The sequence below is a fragment of the Empidonax traillii genome, unplaced genomic scaffold (genome assembly GCF_003031625.1).
Source record: "Empidonax traillii isolate 1590-97213 ecotype Southwest subspecies unplaced genomic scaffold, ASM303162v1 scaffold882:size376633, whole genome shotgun sequence".
Lineage (NCBI taxonomy): Eukaryota > Metazoa > Chordata > Aves > Passeriformes > Tyrannidae > Empidonax > Empidonax traillii.
The window spans coordinates 359545-376633 of record NW_020956075.1 but is presented as its reverse complement, the minus strand read 5'-3'; the positions used below and the strand labels follow the sequence as shown (position 1 = coordinate 376633).

Below are 17089 nucleotides of genomic sequence, written 5' to 3'. Positions count from 1 at the left end.
TGCCCTGCTGACCAGATAGGAATGATTACCTAGGGAGAATTTGGAAAAAGATTGCTGTCTGACGTAGAGCAGTTAATAATACATGTGTGCCTCCTTGCATTTTCTAACCTGGAGGATCTCTGGTGTGTTCTGCTGAGGCAGTAGGGGGGTGGGAAGCCTTATTTTCATTGTGCAAAGGCAGAGATTAAGTAGCATGAAAAGGTCACATTGCCAGGTTTGGTTGAAGGTTAAACCTTTTGGAACAGAGGACTGGTCAGAGCCAGGAGCTTTAGGTACACAAGCTGTGATTTTTGCAGTTCTCTGTTAGTTGCTGAAGCCACAGGCCTGTTCTTCTCTGTTACATGCCCCTTTCTGAAATCATTTTGTCCTCATGGGAAGAGTTGTGCTGCTGCACCAATGTCTTCTGTGTTGGTATTGAAAATCAGTGATTCTGACCCACTTCAATAGTCACAAGACATGAAGATGTTAGGAGAGTCTTTCAAGGAGAACATTAACATAGCCAATCCGAGGATTTTTCTCTTTTTTTCTTTCCCCCTTAAATGAAGTCTGTCATCTAAACCACTTCGTATTTCCCAGCCAGTGATTTCCAGAAAATCTTGCTGGGTCACAGCTCAGTTTCCCTGCCAGGTCACAGATTTGCACCAAAATATGCACTTGTCCCTTGGCAGAATTCTCTGCTTTGTTGCCTCTCCCCATGCCCAACATAAATCACAGTTTTAAGATCACAGTTAAGTATTTTTGGCTGGGAAATTGTCAGGCATCCACACAATGGGTTTTGCTGCCTTCACAGCTCAACTGAGAAATCTCTAAAATAAGGGCCACGACCTGAAGGGATGATTACCTGGAAATGCAGTTTCCCAGGATAAATTTTTCTGTTTGATTTCTTTCACAGATCGAAGTGGACCTCGGTAAAAAGTGCTGGTATCATTCGATATTTGCCTGCCCCATCCTTCGTCAGCAAACAACAGATAATAACCCGCCTATGAAATTAGTCTGTGGTCACATTATATCAAGAGACGCTTTGAATAAAATGTTTAATGGCAGCAAGTAAGTACCATTCTTTTATTTCCAGCAACATCCAGACAAGGGCAAATCTTAAAACTGGAATACTGTGTTTTGGGAAAACTGAGTCCATAATTACATAATCAGTGGAAGCTTGTTAATCTTGGAGAATGGTTTAAAAGCCAGATAAGAAGGGTTGATGCGCTGGAGAAAAACCATAATAAACACTCTGGTGTTGTGAAAAGTGAGTTTATGTGAAGGAATTTAATGAGCAGAGTAATTTTTCAAGTTGTAAGTCCCGTTGTGTTGTCTTAAATTCAGAGTGGAGGCCTTTACACACACAGCTTTTCCCTGGGAGCAAGGTTAGTAATGCATGAAACATAAAATAAAATCAAACCTCTGGGGAAATACAGCTTAGTAATTGAGCAGGTAGGGGAATTATCACTGTAAAAAATACTCCTCAGACATCTGTGGGGTGCCTGCAGGCTTTTGAGAAGCAGAAAATGGGAGAGAGAAAGCTACACAGATTTTCTGGAGGAAGAACCAGTGGTCATTTGGATGGAATAGATGTAGCTTCCGTGGAGGCTGCCAGCTTAATTTACAGCTGCAAGTTGTTTTGGGAGATCCAGTGTGAAAATGAGTGAGGCCATGAATGAAAATGTCGACTGATGTTTGCATTCTGTGTCCCGTTAGAGAAGCCTAAAGGGATGCCTCTCTCGGTGACTTTAGCCATTTTAAGCCAGTAAACTTGCTGCTGCATCATTCCTGTCCCCCATCACTCATTGCTGATGCTTTCATCGATCAGCTTTAGTGACAGCACAGCTCTGACAGTATTAACTGGGGCTGGGAGTGGAGAAGGTAAAAGGCCCAAACATGAGAGATGGGGGGACAGTGGACCAATGCTGAAAGAGATATTATAAGCAGGTAGGATTGTATCAGTGGAGACCCCAGCAGGGAGGCCAGGCTGAGCTCTTCAGTCATAACCTGCAGGAGCTGATCTAAATGGGTTGTAAAAATCACAGCATTTTGAGAACCAGACTGTAAAATGCACTAGATGCTGGGGGAAGCCCCCAGCTGATCTGAAATCACTGTAAGGCCAGGCTGGATGGGGCTCTGAGCAACCTGGCCTAGTGGAAGGTGTCCCTGGCCGTGGCAAGGGGGGTGGAACTGGGTGCTATTTAAGGTCCCTTCCAACCCAAACCATTCTGTGATTGTAAAATACAGCAAGCGAATCCAGAAGTAGAAATAATAGCTACAAAGAAATTCCTCTTCATGGTTAATCTAATAATGCAGGGGCGTGGGGGTGGAAGGTGAGAAGGACTGGAAAGAAAAACATCATAAGGCCTCTCTCAGCCAAAGGTGACTTTCAGTGGAGCCAAGTAAACTGTTGTGGCTTGAGAATGCATTTGTTTCATGCTGCAGGGGTAAAACTCGATAGCTTTAATGCTCAGTTGTCACACCTTGCCCCTATTCTAACACGTTGTTTTTGTCCCCAGATTAAAATGCCCCTATTGTCCAATGGAACAGAGCCCTGGAGATGCCAAACAGATATTTTTCTGAAGAGAAGTTTCATTATGCAGTTTGTAAGTGACACTCTGGATTTCAGGTGCATTTCAGGAGAATTAAAACACACTTGTTCCCTTTTATGCAGCAGACTGAGGACTCCTGTGTTTGTATAAGCTAATGCTACAGAAACTTTGCCAACATTTAGTATATACATACCAAGTGGGAATGCTACAGAAATATTATTACCATAGGGCTTTACTATACTCTTGGTCTCCATACCTGATCAAGTTACTACACCAGCAGTTGTCATTCAATGCAGGTTTTTGTACTTAATTATACGGTGACTTTTTACTTTTTAAAGGCAGAAATGGATCCACCCCCATTTGTTTAATATTCTTCCTGCTATTATTCTGTCATTTTACTGATAACTGTCATCTTAGAGAATGTTTGTGGACAAAGTTTTATTTCCTGTAATGTGTACATAATTAAAGGTAAATACTTCAGAAAAAAAAAAAAAGTTTGATAAATTGAATAGTCGTTATAAAACTAATTTGTATTTTTTTCGCTGAAAATGCTGTGATATATTCCGAGTTTTTTCTTTCAAACATTTTTTCAACTTTTACATAGAATTCAAAGTAAATGTGCATATATATAAAGTATATAAAATATATAGCCCCGAGGGGCTACTTGTTAAAATCCATCACTAATTTATAAGGGTGATGTGTGGCTAAAGTACTACTGGGGCAGAGAGGGAACAGGAAATCCTGTTCCTTTGGTTTCACGAGGGAGAAGTGTTTGTGTAAGAGAACCTTCAATAAATTCTGAAGTGGAAATGCTTTTAGTCGATGACATTTGCTCTCTGGCCTTTGTAGTCACGTTCTTTGAACTTTGTATTCAGGATTAGGCTATAAATGTCATGTTGCTGTATAGTTTAATAGTCATTATAGTGTGCTATTTATAAACAGTTATCAAAACCAAATAAATTGTAGAAGTATTCATTGTTAAATGGGGGGAAAGCATGTTCCGATGCAACCTACTGATCACAACTCTGCACTTGGCAGAACTGGGCCCTACATCATATTTTAGGAGGTAGCAAGTTTTCTGTAGCTTGAGAACACTTTGCTTCTAGCCTTGTTTTTGTAGTAGGATATTACTGCCATTGCCACTTTTTCTGCTAAATTTGTCATATTGTTGACTAGGTAAATTTGTACTCATAAAGGAGACGTAGATCATGGCAGTTAAATCTTTTTTAGTGTGCATATATTTGTATTTATTGCACTGTCCTATAGTAGGGCAAGCAGCCATAAGGCATGCAAAGCTACATGTAAAATTATATTTCTGTATTGTGTAGTTAAAAAAAAAAAAAAAAACAAAAAACAAAAAACAAAACCAGAAAACAAACAGCAACCAACAACCCCAAGCTTCTGTGGTTGAACACTGACACACTGGCTGAATGCACTAGCACAAATGCACTACAGAGAAGACCGTCTTTGGGAAATCTCCACCTTTTGAATTTGTCTGTCACCTGACTGGAGACACTGAGTGGGACTCTTATCGCTTCAGTGACAATGGACAAACCTACAGAGACATTAAAAAGAGGAGCGAGTCAAGGCACACAAATTTTAAACTTCAGATGTGTTTGATACATGTGAAAAATACAGGTGTGTGATTTTTTTTTTTTTTTCTTCTTCTTCCTGCAAAACTTACATTGTATTCACACTGAGTTCAAAACAAGTTACCAAGTGGTAAAATCAACAATAAACGGGTGAGGATATTATTTTCCATGTAGGTTTCCTAGTCTTCCTGGAATTGCTTTTTAATCTTTTCTTCTGCCTGCAATTGCTTAATGCTTTGGATTTATAGAAATGGTATATGAAGTATTTAAAAACAAACAAACAAAAAACCAATAAAACAAGACCAGAAAAACAACCAGTAATAACAATCCCCCCAAAAAAACCAGCCTGAAATACGAGTGCTGCATCTTCCTCTGTTACATTGCTGATGTTTTGGCGCTGTTGTGAACACCAGTCAGTGTTGATAGCTTAGAGTCCAAGAATGGCACAGTTATTAAGTGGAAATAGGGTACAAACTCACCTTAGGTGTTAAATATCCCCTGAACTAGTGCATGCTATGGATCCATAGCTAATTCAAGAGCTCAGCTGTTCTTGCCTCGTGATTGCAATTCTCTTCCTACCTGCCTGTGTTGCAGACTCAGAAATCCTTGCCTGCAGTTGTGTGTGTCCACCAAGAGATGGTGCTCGCAGATCAGGATTGGGAGCCTGTGTGCTCATCCTAACAGGGTGCTGTGCTGGGTGGGCATTTGGGAAACAGCTCTGCAGTTTGCTTGGCACAGATTCCCAATCTGCCCTGTGAGGTGATGCGGGTTCTCTCCTACTGCTGCCTGATACGGTTCTGGCAACTGGAGAAAGTGCTTGCAGAGGAAAAGTGATTAATACTCTGAGGTTTTAATTCTTTATAATATATGGTGGTGTGCATGTATGGTCCCTAGCAGGGTGTGGGAACATCCTTAGTAAAAAAGTATTTATTTTTAGAGCCGCAGTGGTACCTGAGGTCTGTCTCCATTACACTTCTGGACCAGACTGTGAAACCTTAAATTAGTCCCTGTGTGCAGCAGTTGCCTTTTAGTGAGAGTGTTTTGGGATGGGAGTGAAGAGACTCATCAGGTTTCTGTCTGTATCCCAATCACCCTGCCACTCCTGTGACTGCTGGGCTTGCTGCTGGTGCTTTTCCCCCCTTTGTTGTTTCTCTGCAGCAGCAAGGGCACCAGTTGGTATTGTAGATGGGCCTTGAACCAAGAAATTTTTCACCATGCTTGTATGAACATTTTAGTTTAGCCTAAGGGCACTCTGAAAGTAATGGGTGTTTATAAATTTGATTTTTGTAGTGGCAGTTTGTTAGTAGTGTTAGTTCTGTGCCTAATTAATGGGCTGAGAGTTTCAGTTCTTATAAATGCCTGAAATAGGAAATCATTGTAATACGTTTTTGTGGGGTTTCAAGTCTGACTTGTTTTATAAAAAATAATCAAACCTTAAAAGCAGATAGTAGGAAATGAAAATAGTGCATGGCCTTTTTGATCTCCAAAGGTAGTGTTCATTTTTGTGGCACAGAGCTCACATCCTTACCTCCTGTTAGTACTCTCGATGTTCAGCTGCTCTGTGAATTACTTTTTAATTAAATCTTCTCCTGTAGTGACCTCAGCACTGCACACTGCAGGTAGACGTGGCTGAACAAACGATCTTCCCTCCTAAAATCAGTCTTCCTCTGTGGAAACACTGTATTGATTTCAGTCTGCTATTTGTGAGTCAGGTTAATTAAGGTGTGGGGAAGCTACAGTGAAAACTGTGTGTTACCAGTAACGAGTCAGAGCTTTTGATCCCTATTCCTGTTGCTTTGATCCTTTCTTCTTGACACTTTGCAGGATGGCTGCTGCTAAAATTCAGGGTTGAAGTTATTTATCACCCAGAGCCAACTCGCCCAGTTTAATGCAGTAAGTTTGGGTTAGGTTTTCCTTGTTGAGATTGTTTGCCCACTGCAAGATACAGTTTTTCTTTCTGTGCTTGTCACTTCAGAGGTTGATTTGTCTCTTGAGGGGAGAGGGATATCATGCTCCTTAATCCGTCTCCACTCATGGTCTCTTCCTTCTGTGATTAGGAGACTGCAGTGAAGGGAAAGAAACTTTGAGAACAAGAGAAAAAAAAAAAGAGTGTGGCAGCAATGATTTGTAGTGAGTTAAAGCTGTAACGTGGTGTTACACCACTATTCTAAATTTCATTCAAGTCTTAGTATATAAAAAAGAAGAGTGGTTTACAAAAAATGTGAGATAACAGTGACTTAATCTTCCTTTATGACTTCAAGATTGCATTAAATTAGGAGTCCTGTAGAGAAATGTGGAAACTGGAGTTGTTTACAGCCTTCTACAAGCTCCTATCGAGTCCTTCTGGGCCTGCGTGGAGGAACTGCTGCTTTGGCTCACACTCACTTGTAGTAATTTTTACAGGACCAGTTGTATGTGTATATTCAAATGCAAAAACCCTGCAAGTGTTGTCCAGTTCCTGTTCCACTGTAGAATTTTTCTCTTTGTAGGGGATTATTTTGAAACAGCACAGCCCCAGCGCAGACTGGAACAAAGAGTCAATGCTGAAGCTGGTGGGGGCTGTGGCCTGGACTGCAGTGAGCAAACCTTACCCCAGTTCAGCTTTTTGAAATGGAGATCCCCTTTTTCTCCTGCCTTTCCTCTGCCTTGTGTTTGTTTGCAGACTCGGTGACACTGCTGTTGATTTCTTCCTTCTCACTGAGTGTCAAGTCATGGCTGTGGCTTTTTCTTTGCTTTGGCTAACGAAACAAAGGGATGGGGAAGGTGCAAATAGTGTCTCAGTTCAAGTCTTAAGCATCACCCACGAGACATTTGGTTGTGGGGAGAGGAAATAAATCTACAAGGACAATTCTTCCCCCTCCTCCCCGCTAACCAAGAGCAAATTCAATATTTTCCAAGGTTTCTGAGTTACACGGGAGGTTTCCAGGAATGTGGAGCACAAACAGATGTGATCAATCTCCCATGACAAAAATTTACGTGCATTCAATTTATTCAGCGCAGCTCAGGATGGGAATCCAGTGATGGATAGGTCGTGCTGACCCTGCATGTCAAACAGATTTAATGTCACATGAATCAGAAGGGGGAAACCTATTTACAGGAAGGTCATGTTTCACTGCCTATTTACTGTTCTTCCAGGATTTCTGTACTTCTTTTACTTGCCTAATTTGCTTTTCTGTCCTGAGTGCTGCAGAAACAGCAGCAGGGGAGGTGGTTCCTGGGAGTGGCTTCCAAGCACTTGTACAACATGCACTAAAGCTGTAGTGAGAAGAGTCTGGGTGGAGCTCAGGTGCCTTCCCTGTGTAGGGTCATCTGTAAATACAGGTGTGGACAGACGAACTGACTTTACCTGACCAGTCCAGTTACTGTCTCTTCTGGGGTCATCTTGGCTGTATTATGTACCTGGAACTTACTTAAACTAATCAAAATCCTTTTATCAGGCCTCTCATGCCTCAAGTAGGATCGGGCACCCCAGCCTGCTGTGCCCCATCCCTCTGGGATCCACAGCAGCCCCAGTTTCTCAGAAGTCACACACAAGCCTTGTCCTTTGTCTGCAGGCCCCAGGTTGCATTTCTTGACAGGGATTCTGCATCATTCTCTTGAGCACACTCGAGAGTTCTGATGTTGATGGCAGAGCCGAGATTATTTTCGTACCCAGAGAGACACAGATGGTTCATGGCGGAGATCCATGTGTATAATTTATCTCCAAACACAGGAGTTGCTGGCACACACCTGGGTTCTTCATTTGCTGGATTGTTCTCTTTGCAGTTCTTCTTTGGTCAGTTCTTCTTTGCAGTTGCTCAGGAAAAGCTGTTTTGTGCAAGGAAGGGGGTCTGTGAGCTGAACTGCCCCATACCCAGGGGCATGATTTACTTTTTCTCTGCTTTAACAGCTTGTGGTTCTATTCTCTAACCACAGGAGCTTGTGCCCTGCCAAAAAACCCCTTGTCTGCTTCACCAGAAAGGGCTCTTGCTGCTGCCTCTGGGTGACCACTGGTACATGGGTGTTGGTGATGCTTCCTGGAGCTTTGCACGTATGGGCTTTCCTGCTGATTATTCTTCTGTGTAAGGTGGGGTTTTTTGGGTGGGGGGTGTTCCTATTTTTTTTACTTTTTTTTCTTCCTTCTTCACAAAGAAAGCCCCTTTTTTCCTGGGTCCATCAGAAGGCAGATGCTGCTGACTTTGTTGCCATTGCTCTTGGGGCTGCTACTCAGAGCTGAGCTATGGAAAATGGTTTAGGAACTGGGTTTATTTCTTTGGGCCTCACAGCATTTTGGGGAGTGAGGAAAGGTGCTGTTAGGTTGCTGAGATGTGTGAGGCTCTCTGGTGCTGTGTGCCCTGTGCCCTGTGGAGAGTGGGTTGGAGGATCAGTGTGAAGATGCATGGAGGGAGGCAGGAGCCATCCCAGAGCCTCCTGGGTTTGGCACTGGGCTGGGAAGAGACCAGCTGTGTTCTGTGATTCAGAACTACAGGTCAAAAATCAGTAGGTTCTGCTGTGCAGCCGTGTTCAGGGGGTTAATTACTGCTGTAAGTGTTGAAATTCTTGTCCTAGATGCTGATTTCCTGTTCAGATGGAGAAGTCTCAAATAACAACAACAACAAAAAAAAAAAACCTAAAAGGAGTAACAATACGCCCAAACCCAAAGATCTCCTGCTTTCAGTTCTTCCCTCCATTCATCTGCAGTGTCAGGAAGGCTTTGGCTGCCTCGACTTGGCTGCAGGACTCTGGTCTGAGTGCAGCAATTCACAGTGGAGCATCACTGTTAATAATGCCAGCTAATTATGCCCAAATACATGTATTTTACATGGCTTAGGTTTTACTTTTATCTGTTAGTCCTACAGTAAGATTCCACGCAGAAGGGAGAATTTTGTTGAACATGTGTTCATCTTATGGAAACGCTTTTTGATTTTAAATACCCATATCCTGTTTTTCCCTACAGGATTGACCTCTGTGGGGTCTCTTAGAAATAGGAACAACTCAAAGTATTTTAATCTGTGGATATTGAAAGAATAATGAAAGTATAACATAGTTTACAGGGAGTACAGAAATACAGAGGAACGCTTCTGCTCAGTTTTCTGTTCAGCATTTAACACTGGACATGGAATTTTGGTTTGTGTCACAGTCCACATTCAACTCCATTCAACAGAGAAAACACATTTTCAAGGAAACGCTTCCCAGGCATAATATGAGGCCTTTTGTGGGGAAACAAGCCCTGATGCCTGCAGTCAGATCATTGCACCTCCTTTCTACAAAACCATTTGAAAGAGCTGGAGTGGGAGGGGAAGGTCAGCGTGGAAATGTGGAGAGGATTTGCTGGGAGATATGCAGACAGTGACTTTAACAGTGGTCCTTCTCCTCCCTTGCCTGTGTCCTGATTATCTGATGCCTCCCAAAGCAGATCCCAGGGACATCCATGGCCCTGAGGGACAGGGCTGTGTTTTCAGGCCAGAGGTGGATCTAGAGGGGGTTCTGGTGAGTGCAACGTTGACGCAGCACGATGGTGATCACCAGGAGCTGGAGGGTCAGGAGGCAGAGGCCTGTTAAGGGGGCCCATATGAAGATGAGACAGAAGGAATTCAGCTCTTCCTGCATTGTTGTCTCTGTGGGAATAGAGAAGGGGAAAGGTCCAGCGGGTGCTCAGGGCTGGTGACAGAGCCAGTTGTGCTGTAGCCCAGGGAGCTGCCAAGGGCCCTGTCTGGCATTCCACGAGGCTGGTGGTGAGGCAGAAAGGTTCCACTGAGCCTGCAGGGATGTTTTTCCTTAGTGCTGCTGCTCTCAGCATTTTCCTGGGACTCAGGGGAAGACACATAACCAAATATTTTCTTGTGTGTCCTGAAGAGGGTAAAACCTGCCCAAGCTCACGAGGCTCTTCCCTCCCTCCCCCTCTTCCAAGCGTGCCCAGGCATGAGACATTCTCCTGCTTTGCACCTCGTCCTGGGCCTTTCCTACTTGGGATAAAACTGTGTAGCGCTCCACGTTTCAAAACCTGCTAAAGCACTGTGGATTTTCACTCTTGCCCCATCCCTTAATGCCTGCAAGATCCCCCTCAGTATCAGTGGACCTGACCCCAGCTCTTCCCCTTTCTCTCCATTTATCCAGCCTACCTGGAGCCAAGGTCCTTATGCAGGGGTCCTTTTCAGTGATGCCATGCTGGGTGGTGGGTCCTGCTGTGCTGGGTGCCAGTGTGGTGGTGACTGTGAGTGAAAATGGATGAATTCAGCATGTGGGGAAATAATAAAACAGGACCCTCCTGACCTGTTCTGTGCCCAGGGCGCAGCTGTTCCTGTGCGCAGCATAGGGCTCATCTCCAGAGGGACTTCACCGAGCCCACTTTGGGTGGGGACTCCCCAAGGGAGGGTCTCCCAAGACCCAGTAAAGAGCTGTAGGCTCCTTATGTCTTGCTGTCTGCCACCATCCTCAGAAAGACTGAACACTCTGAGTTTGGTGAGGCAGGAGAGAGAGATGCTGGACTTTGCTTTAGAGCCACGGATGGGATTAAGAAGTGGGGCCGGGAAGTTGATGCTGGGTCTGCCTAATCATCTTTGCCTTTGGGCAGGAGCAATCCCATGAAGAGAGACAGCAAGCCGGGGAGCCTCTGGCAGGAGGACCAGTGTGTTGGTCACAAGATGCCTTGGGCAAGCAAGCAGGGAAAAGGAGTCTGTGGGAGAGAAGAATGCTTAAGAAAGGCATAGGCAGGAGGTGCTGGGTATATTTTAGCAGAGCTCAGAGTGGTTGGGTGGAGATGTTGCTGACCTGGTAGAAAGGCAGGCTGGCCGTGGCTGAAGTACAGCATTTGGTTGATGTTCATGAGGCAGAAATAAATCCCCTCGTCCTGCTGTGTGAAAGACTTCACTACCAACCAATAGAACCTGTTGTGTCTGCCAGCCTCGAAGCGTGTGGATGTTCTCTGATTCCCCTCGAAGGTGGGCCCAGATAGGGAAGAGAAGAAGACAATGAAGTGAAGGGTCCCATTGCTGTCCTGGCGGACCCAGAACATGCCACTGTCCTTGTCATTCTGACACTCCACTTCCAGCTGCTGTCCCAGCTGGATTTGAGTGATGCTGTCACGAAACCTGACGTTCATCTCATGGCCATGGATCCCAGGGCAGCCTGGAGGAGAGAAATCCTTGTTGGAACTGCTTGGGAAGAGCCAATGGTCCCTCTGGGAAAAATCTCCTGCCCTGTCCATGGGAGGAAAGTAAAAATGCAAAGGAGGCCCATGGTGTCTGCATGACTGGAAGGTTTTGTTGGAGTCCTTGCAGGGATTGTGCATGGAGGGTGCTCAGCAATCAGCCATGTGGGCTTTATAGATGGGTGCTGCCCTTCCAGCTGCCTTTCAGCGATCTTATCCCTTCCCAGCTACACTGAAGGGTCTCCCTAAACCCAGTTACTGCTAAGTCCCCTTTTTTTCCTGACCTTCTTCCCTCAGGAACTCCTTATCTGACCAGGTGCCCTCCCTGGTGCTCGTGGCTGCCCTAAACCAGCTGAGGCGATGCCGCCTTTCCTCTGCAATTCCTGAGCACGCCTCAAAGTCAGCCTTTTTGCCTTGCTATTTTTCCCCCTTTAGCTATTTATCCCAATTTCTTGGATTCAGTGGAAGGGTTTTTCCTTGCTTCTCCCAGTGAAGGAGCTGCCCCACCCTGTGTCCATACTCACAGAGTCTCAGAGCGAGCAGGAGGAGCAGGGCAGGAGACCCGTCCATCTTCTGCTGGGGGTGTCTGTCCCTGGAGAAGGTGCAGCGCAACTGAGGTGATCTTTGTCACTTGATTTGGGAGGCTGGGTCACGCTTTGGGGAGGATGTGATGTCATCAGGACCCTCTTGGGTAAAGAGACGGTGCTCGGCATCTGCGGCAAAATGCAGGGAGAAAGAAAATTCTTGAAGAAATTCAGTTCTAGTCCTCAGTTGGAGTAATATTTCCTTATCAGTTCTCAATGGTGCCTGAAAGAATTTGCCTCAGTGACTTCCCTAGAGCTCCTGATGATGCTGCTCATGGCTGAGGTAGGATTGGGCACCCCAGCCTGCTGTCCCCCAGCCCTGTGGGGGTCCACAGCAGCTCCAGCTCCACAGAAGTCACAGACAAGTCCCATCCTGTGGCTGAAGGCCCCAGGTTGTGTTTCTTGTGAGGGATTCTGCCTCCTTCTCTTGAGCACACTCAGGGAGTCTCGTGTGGATGGCAGAGTCCGGAATATTCTTGTACCCAGCAAGTGAGACACAGGTTTTTCACGGCACAGATCCATGTGTATCATTTATCTCTGAGTGCACACATTCCTAGCACACAGCCAGGTTCTTCAGGTGCTCGACTGCTCTCTTTGCAATTGCTCAGGAAAAGATGCTTTGTGCAAGGTGGATGGTCAGTGAGCTGAACACAGAGTGCCCAAAGCCCAGGGGTATGATTTGCTTTTGCTTTCTTTTAACAACTCGTGGTTCTCTTCTCTAACCACAGGAGCTTCCGCCCTGCCAAGAAACCCTCGTGTGCATCAGTGGAGAGGGCCCTGGTGCTGCCTCTGGGTGACCACTGGCACATGGGTGATGCTTCCTGGAGCTTTGCACATACAGACTTTTCTGTTGCTAGTTTTTCTGTGGATTTTTTGTTTGTTTGTTTGTTGTTGTTGTTGTTGTTGTTGTTGTTGTTGTTGTTGTTGTTGTTGTTGTTGTTGTTGTTTAAATCCTCCTTTGCAAAGAAAGCCCCTGTTTCCTGAGTGTGTCAGAAAGCAGATGCTGCTGACTTTGGTGCCATTTGCTATTGGGGCTGCTACTCAGAGCTGAGCTATGGAAAATGGTTTAGGAACTGGGATTATTCCTTTGGGCCTCACAGCATGTTGGGGAGTGAGGAAAGGTGCTGTCAGGCTGCTGAGATGTGTGAGGCTCTCTGGTGCTGTGTGCCCTGTGCCCTGTGGAGAGTGGGTTGGAGGATCAGTGTGAAGATGCATGGAGGGAGGCAGGAGCCATCCCAGAGCCTCCTGGGTTTGGCACTGGGCTGGGAAGAGACCAGCTGTGTTCTGTGATTCAGAACTACAGGTCAAAAATCAATAGATTCCCCCAGGCAGTGGATTTTGAGCTTATAACTCAGTGTTGTAATTCTTTTCCTAGATGCTGATTTTCTGTTCAAATGAAAACTACTGAAATAACAACAATCAAAACCCACAAAAAAAACCCCAAAAACCAAAAAAAACCAAACCCAAAGATATTCTGCTTTCAGTTCTTCCCTCCATTCATCTGCAGTGTCAGGAGGGCTTTGGCTGCCTCGACCTTGCTGCAGGACTCTGATCTGAGTGCAGCAATTCACAGTGGAGCTTCACTATCAGCAATGTCAGCTAATAATGCCCAAATATATGTATTTTACATTGCTTAGAGTTTTGTTTTGCTCTGTTTATCCCACATTAGGACTCCATTCAGTAGTGAGGACTTTGTTGTACATTTGTTCATCTTGCTGAAATGCTTTTTGCTTTAAACACCCACCTCCTGTTTTTCCCTACAGGATTGACATCTATAGGCTCTCAGAGCATTAGGTCTAGCAATAAACGTTCAGTCTGTGGATCATGAAAGAATAATTTATTTTGAAAGTATAACAAAGTTTACAGGGAGTGAAATACAGAAAAACACTGCTGCTTGGTATTCATTTCATTTTGTTTTGTGTCACAGTCCACATTCAACTCCATTCAATAGAGAAAACACACTTTCAAGGAAACACTTCCCAGGCATAATATGAGGCCTTTTGTGGGGAAACAAGCCCTGATGCCTGCAGTCAGATCATTGCACCTCCTTTCTACACAACCATTTGAAAGAGCTGGAGTGGGAGGGGAAGGTCACTGTGGAAATGTGGAGAGGATTTGCTGGGAGATATGCAGACAGTGACTTTAACAGTGGTCCTTCTCCTCCCTTGCCTGTGTCCTGATTATCTGATGCCTCCCAAAGCAGATCCCAGGGACATCCATGGCCCTGAGGGACAGGGCTGTGTTTTCAGGCCAAAGGTGGATCTAGAGGGCGTTCTGGTGAGTGCAACGTTGACGCAGCACGATGGTGATCACCAGGAGCTGGAGGGTCAGGAGGCAGAGGCCTGTCAAGGGGATCCAGATGAAGATGTGACAGAAGGAATTCAGCTCTTTCTGCATTGTTGTCTCTGTGGGAATAGAGAAGGGGAAAGGTTCAGCAGGTGCTCAGGGCTGGTGTCAGGGCCAGTTGTGCTGTAGCCCAGGGAGCTGCCAAGGGCCCTGCCTGGCATTCCACGAGGCTGGTGGTGAGGCAGAAAGGTTCCCCTGTGCCTGCAGGGATGTTTTTCCTTAGTGCTGCTGCTCTCAGCGTTTCCCTGGGACTTGGGGGAGGACTCGTGGCCAGAAGTTTTCACATATCTCCTGCCAAGGATAAAACCCCTCTCCCCACCTTCCCTGTGTGCCCAGGCATGAGACACGCTCATGCTTTTGTCCTCATCCTTTGCCTTTCCTACTTGGGATGAAAAATTGAAGTTTAATGCTTCCAGCTCTGATAAATCTCTGTGGATTTTCACTCTCCCTCCATTCTAAAATGCTTTCAGGATCCCCCTATGTACCAGTGGGCCAGAGCCCAGCTCTTTTCCTCTCCTTCCCTACATCCTGGGTACCTGGATCTGGAGTCTTGATGTAGGGGTCCTTTTCAGTGATGCCATGCTGGGTGATGAGTCCTGGTGTGGTGGTGACTGTAAATGAAAATTCAGCAGGTAAGCAAATACAGTAAAACAATAAGGTTTTAAAACATAAGGTCTCTCCTGCCCTTTCTACTCTCCCTGCCCTGCCAGGGTTTGTCTGCTCCTGTTTCACAGCACAGAGCTCAGATCCACGTGGAATTCACAGAGCCCCTTTTGGATGGTGACTCCCCTAAGGAGGGTCTCCCAAGAGCCAGTAAGGAATGGCAGGGTTCTTATTTCTTTCTGTCTGCCACCACCCTCAGAAAGCCTGAGCACCATGGGGTTGCTGGGCTTCGGGGACCGATGTTTAGGGGAAAGGACGGGGTAGTGGTGGACTTAGCTTTCATCTTCTCCTGTCAGAGCCATGGACGGGATGGAGAAGTGGGGGTGGGGAAATGATGCCGGGTCTGCACAGTCATCTTTGCCTTTGGGCAAATCTCTCCATGAGGAGAGATGGCAAGTAGGGAACCTTCAGCAGGAGCAGTGGGTTGGTCACAAGATGCTTTGGGGTTTGTGGGAGAGGCAGCTCATTAAAACAGGCATAGGCAGGAGGGCATTTTGGCAGAGCTAAGCAAGGTTGGGTGGAGGTGTTGCTGACCTGGGAAGAAGGCAGGCTGGCCATTGCTGAAGTACAACATTTGGTTGATGCTCATGAGGCAGAAATAAATCCCCTCATCCTGCTGTGTGAAAGACTTCACTACCAACCGATAGAACCTGTTGTCTCTGGCAGCCTTGAAGCGTGTGGATGTTTTCTGATTCCCCTCAAAGGTGACTCGGGACAGGGAAGAGATGAAGACAATGAAGTGAAGGGTCCCACTCCTGTCCTGGCGGATCCAGAATGCTCCACTATCCCTGTCAGTCTGACACTCCAGTTCCAGCCGCTGTCCCACCCGGAGTTGGGTGATGCTGTCATGAAACCTGACCTTCATCTCATACATCTGGCCACGGATCCCAGGGCAGCCTGGAGGAGAAAAATCCTTGTTGGAACTGCTTGGGAAGAGCCAATGGTCCCTCTAGAAAAAAATCTCCTGCCCTGTCCATGGGAGGGGCGTACAAATGCAAAGGGAGAACCACACTGTCAGGAGGACGGGAAGGTTTTGTTGGAGTCCTTGCTGGGATTGTGCATGGAGGGTGCTCAGCAATCAGCCATGTGGGCTGTACACATGGTGCTGCCCTTCCAGCTGCCTTTTGGGGATTACTCCTCTCCAGCTTATCTGAAGTGACTCCCTAAAAACACTCTCTACGGGACCCCTTTTCTCTCCTTTCTCCCTTCCCTCATCTGACCAGGCTCTCTTCCTGGTGTTTGTGCTGCTGCAGCCTCCCCTCCAGCTGCCCTACGCTGACTGAGGTGATCTTGCCTTTCCCTCTGCAATTCCTGACCACATCTCAAAGTCAGCTTGTTTGGCTTCCTTCCCATCCCCATCCTCCTCTGCCTCCCCCAGCCTTTAACTTTTTAGCCCAATTTCTTGGATTCAGTGGAAGGGTTTTTCCTTGCTTCTCCCAGTGAAGGAGCTGCACCACCCTGTGTCCATACTCACAGAGTCCCAGAGTGAGCAGGAGGAGCAGGGCAGGAGACCCGTCCATCTTCTGCTGGGGGTGTCTGTCCTTGGAGAAGGTGCAGCGCAGCTGAGGTGATCTTTGTCACTTGGTTTGGGAGGCTGGGTCACGCTTTGGGGAGGATGTGATGTCATCAGGACCCTCTTGGGTAAAGAGGTGATGCTCGGCATCTGTGGAAAAATGCAGAGGAAAAGAAAATTTCTCAAGAAATTCCGTTTTAGTCCAGAATTTGGGCTCATTTATCCTTATCAATTCTTAATGGTGTCTCCCGGAGTCTGCCTGAGTTCCCTAGAGTTCCTGACTGATGCTGCTCGTGCCTGAGGTAGGATCAGGTACCCCAGCCTGCTGTGCCCCAGCCCTCTGGGGGTCCACAGCAGCTCCAGCTCTGCAAAAGTCACAGACAAGTCCTATCCTTTGGCTGAAGGTCCCAGGTTGCATTTCCTGGCAGGGATTCTGCCTCCTTCTCTAGAGCACACTCAAAGGGTCTCATGTGGAAGGCAGAGCCCAGAGTATTATTTTACTCAGGGAGACATAGAAGGTTCATGGCATAGATCCATGTGTATCATTTATCTCCAAGGACAGGCTTTGCTGGCACATAGCTGGGTTCTTCAGGGGCTCGACTGTTCTCTTTGCATTTCCTCTTTGGTCAATTCTTCTTTGCACTTACTCAAGGAAAGCTCCTTTTGTGCAAGGCAGGTTATCTGTGAACAGAAACCCACCAGAGTGCCCAGGGCCCAAGGGTGAGCTTTGC

General features: G+C 46.3%; 2 protein-coding genes and 1 long non-coding RNA gene across 3 annotated transcripts; 1 reads left to right on the top strand and 2 right to left on the bottom strand.

Moving 5' to 3' along the window:
* Positions 1 to 869: 869 nt before the first annotated feature.
* Positions 870 to 3487, top strand: LOC114067219. Its single transcript, XR_003573345.1, has 2 exons — positions 870 to 1047; positions 2499 to 3487. It is a non-coding gene; the product is annotated as an uncharacterized LOC114067219 (long non-coding RNA).
* A 5770-nt stretch (positions 3488 to 9257) lies between these two features.
* LOC114067213 (T-cell surface glycoprotein CD8 alpha chain-like) lies at positions 9258 to 11822 on the bottom strand. Its single transcript, XM_027902501.1, has 4 exons — positions 11777 to 11822; positions 10874 to 11230; positions 10225 to 10314; positions 9258 to 9720 (listed from the first exon to the last, which is right to left on the bottom strand). Exons 1-4 carry the CDS (start codon positions 11820 to 11822, stop codon positions 9578 to 9580), a joined length of 636 nt encoding a protein of 211 aa, XP_027758302.1. The 3' UTR covers positions 9258 to 9577.
* A 2276-nt stretch (positions 11823 to 14098) lies between these two features.
* Positions 14099 to 16406, bottom strand: LOC114067204 (T-cell surface glycoprotein CD8 alpha chain-like). Its single transcript, XM_027902491.1, has 4 exons — positions 16320 to 16406; positions 15380 to 15742; positions 14719 to 14793; positions 14099 to 14241 (listed from the first exon to the last, which is right to left on the bottom strand). The coding sequence occupies exons 1-4, from the start codon at positions 16363 to 16365 to the stop codon at positions 14099 to 14101; spliced, it is 627 nt and encodes a 208-aa protein (XP_027758292.1). The 5' UTR covers positions 16366 to 16406.
* Positions 16407 to 17089: the final 683 nt, after the last annotated feature.

Excerpts from the sequence above, each read along its gene's own strand:
- LOC114067213 (XM_027902501.1), bottom strand. The coding sequence starts at position 11,822 with ATGGACGGGTCTCCTGCCCTGCTCCTCCTGCTCGCTCTGAGACTCT. Across the intron at positions 11,231-11,776 it reads CCTGCTCGCTCTGAGACTCT|GCTGCCCTGGGATCCATGGC; the intron begins GTGAGTATGGAC and ends TCTCTCCTCCAG. Across the intron at positions 10,315-10,873 it reads CCAGCCTGCCTTTCTACCAG|TCACCACCACACTGGCACCC; the intron begins GTCAGCAACATC and ends TTTCACTCACAG.
- LOC114067204 (XM_027902491.1), bottom strand. The coding sequence starts at position 16,365 with ATGGACGGGTCTCCTGCCCTGCTCCTCCTGCTCACTCTGGGACTCT. Across the intron at positions 15,743-16,319 it reads CCTGCTCACTCTGGGACTCT|GCTGCCCTGGGATCCGTGGC; the intron begins GTGAGTATGGAC and ends TTTCTCCTCCAG. Across the intron at positions 14,242-14,718 it reads CATCAAGACTCCAGATCCAG|AGACAACAATGCAGAAAGAG; the intron begins GTACCCAGGATG and ends CTATTCCCACAG.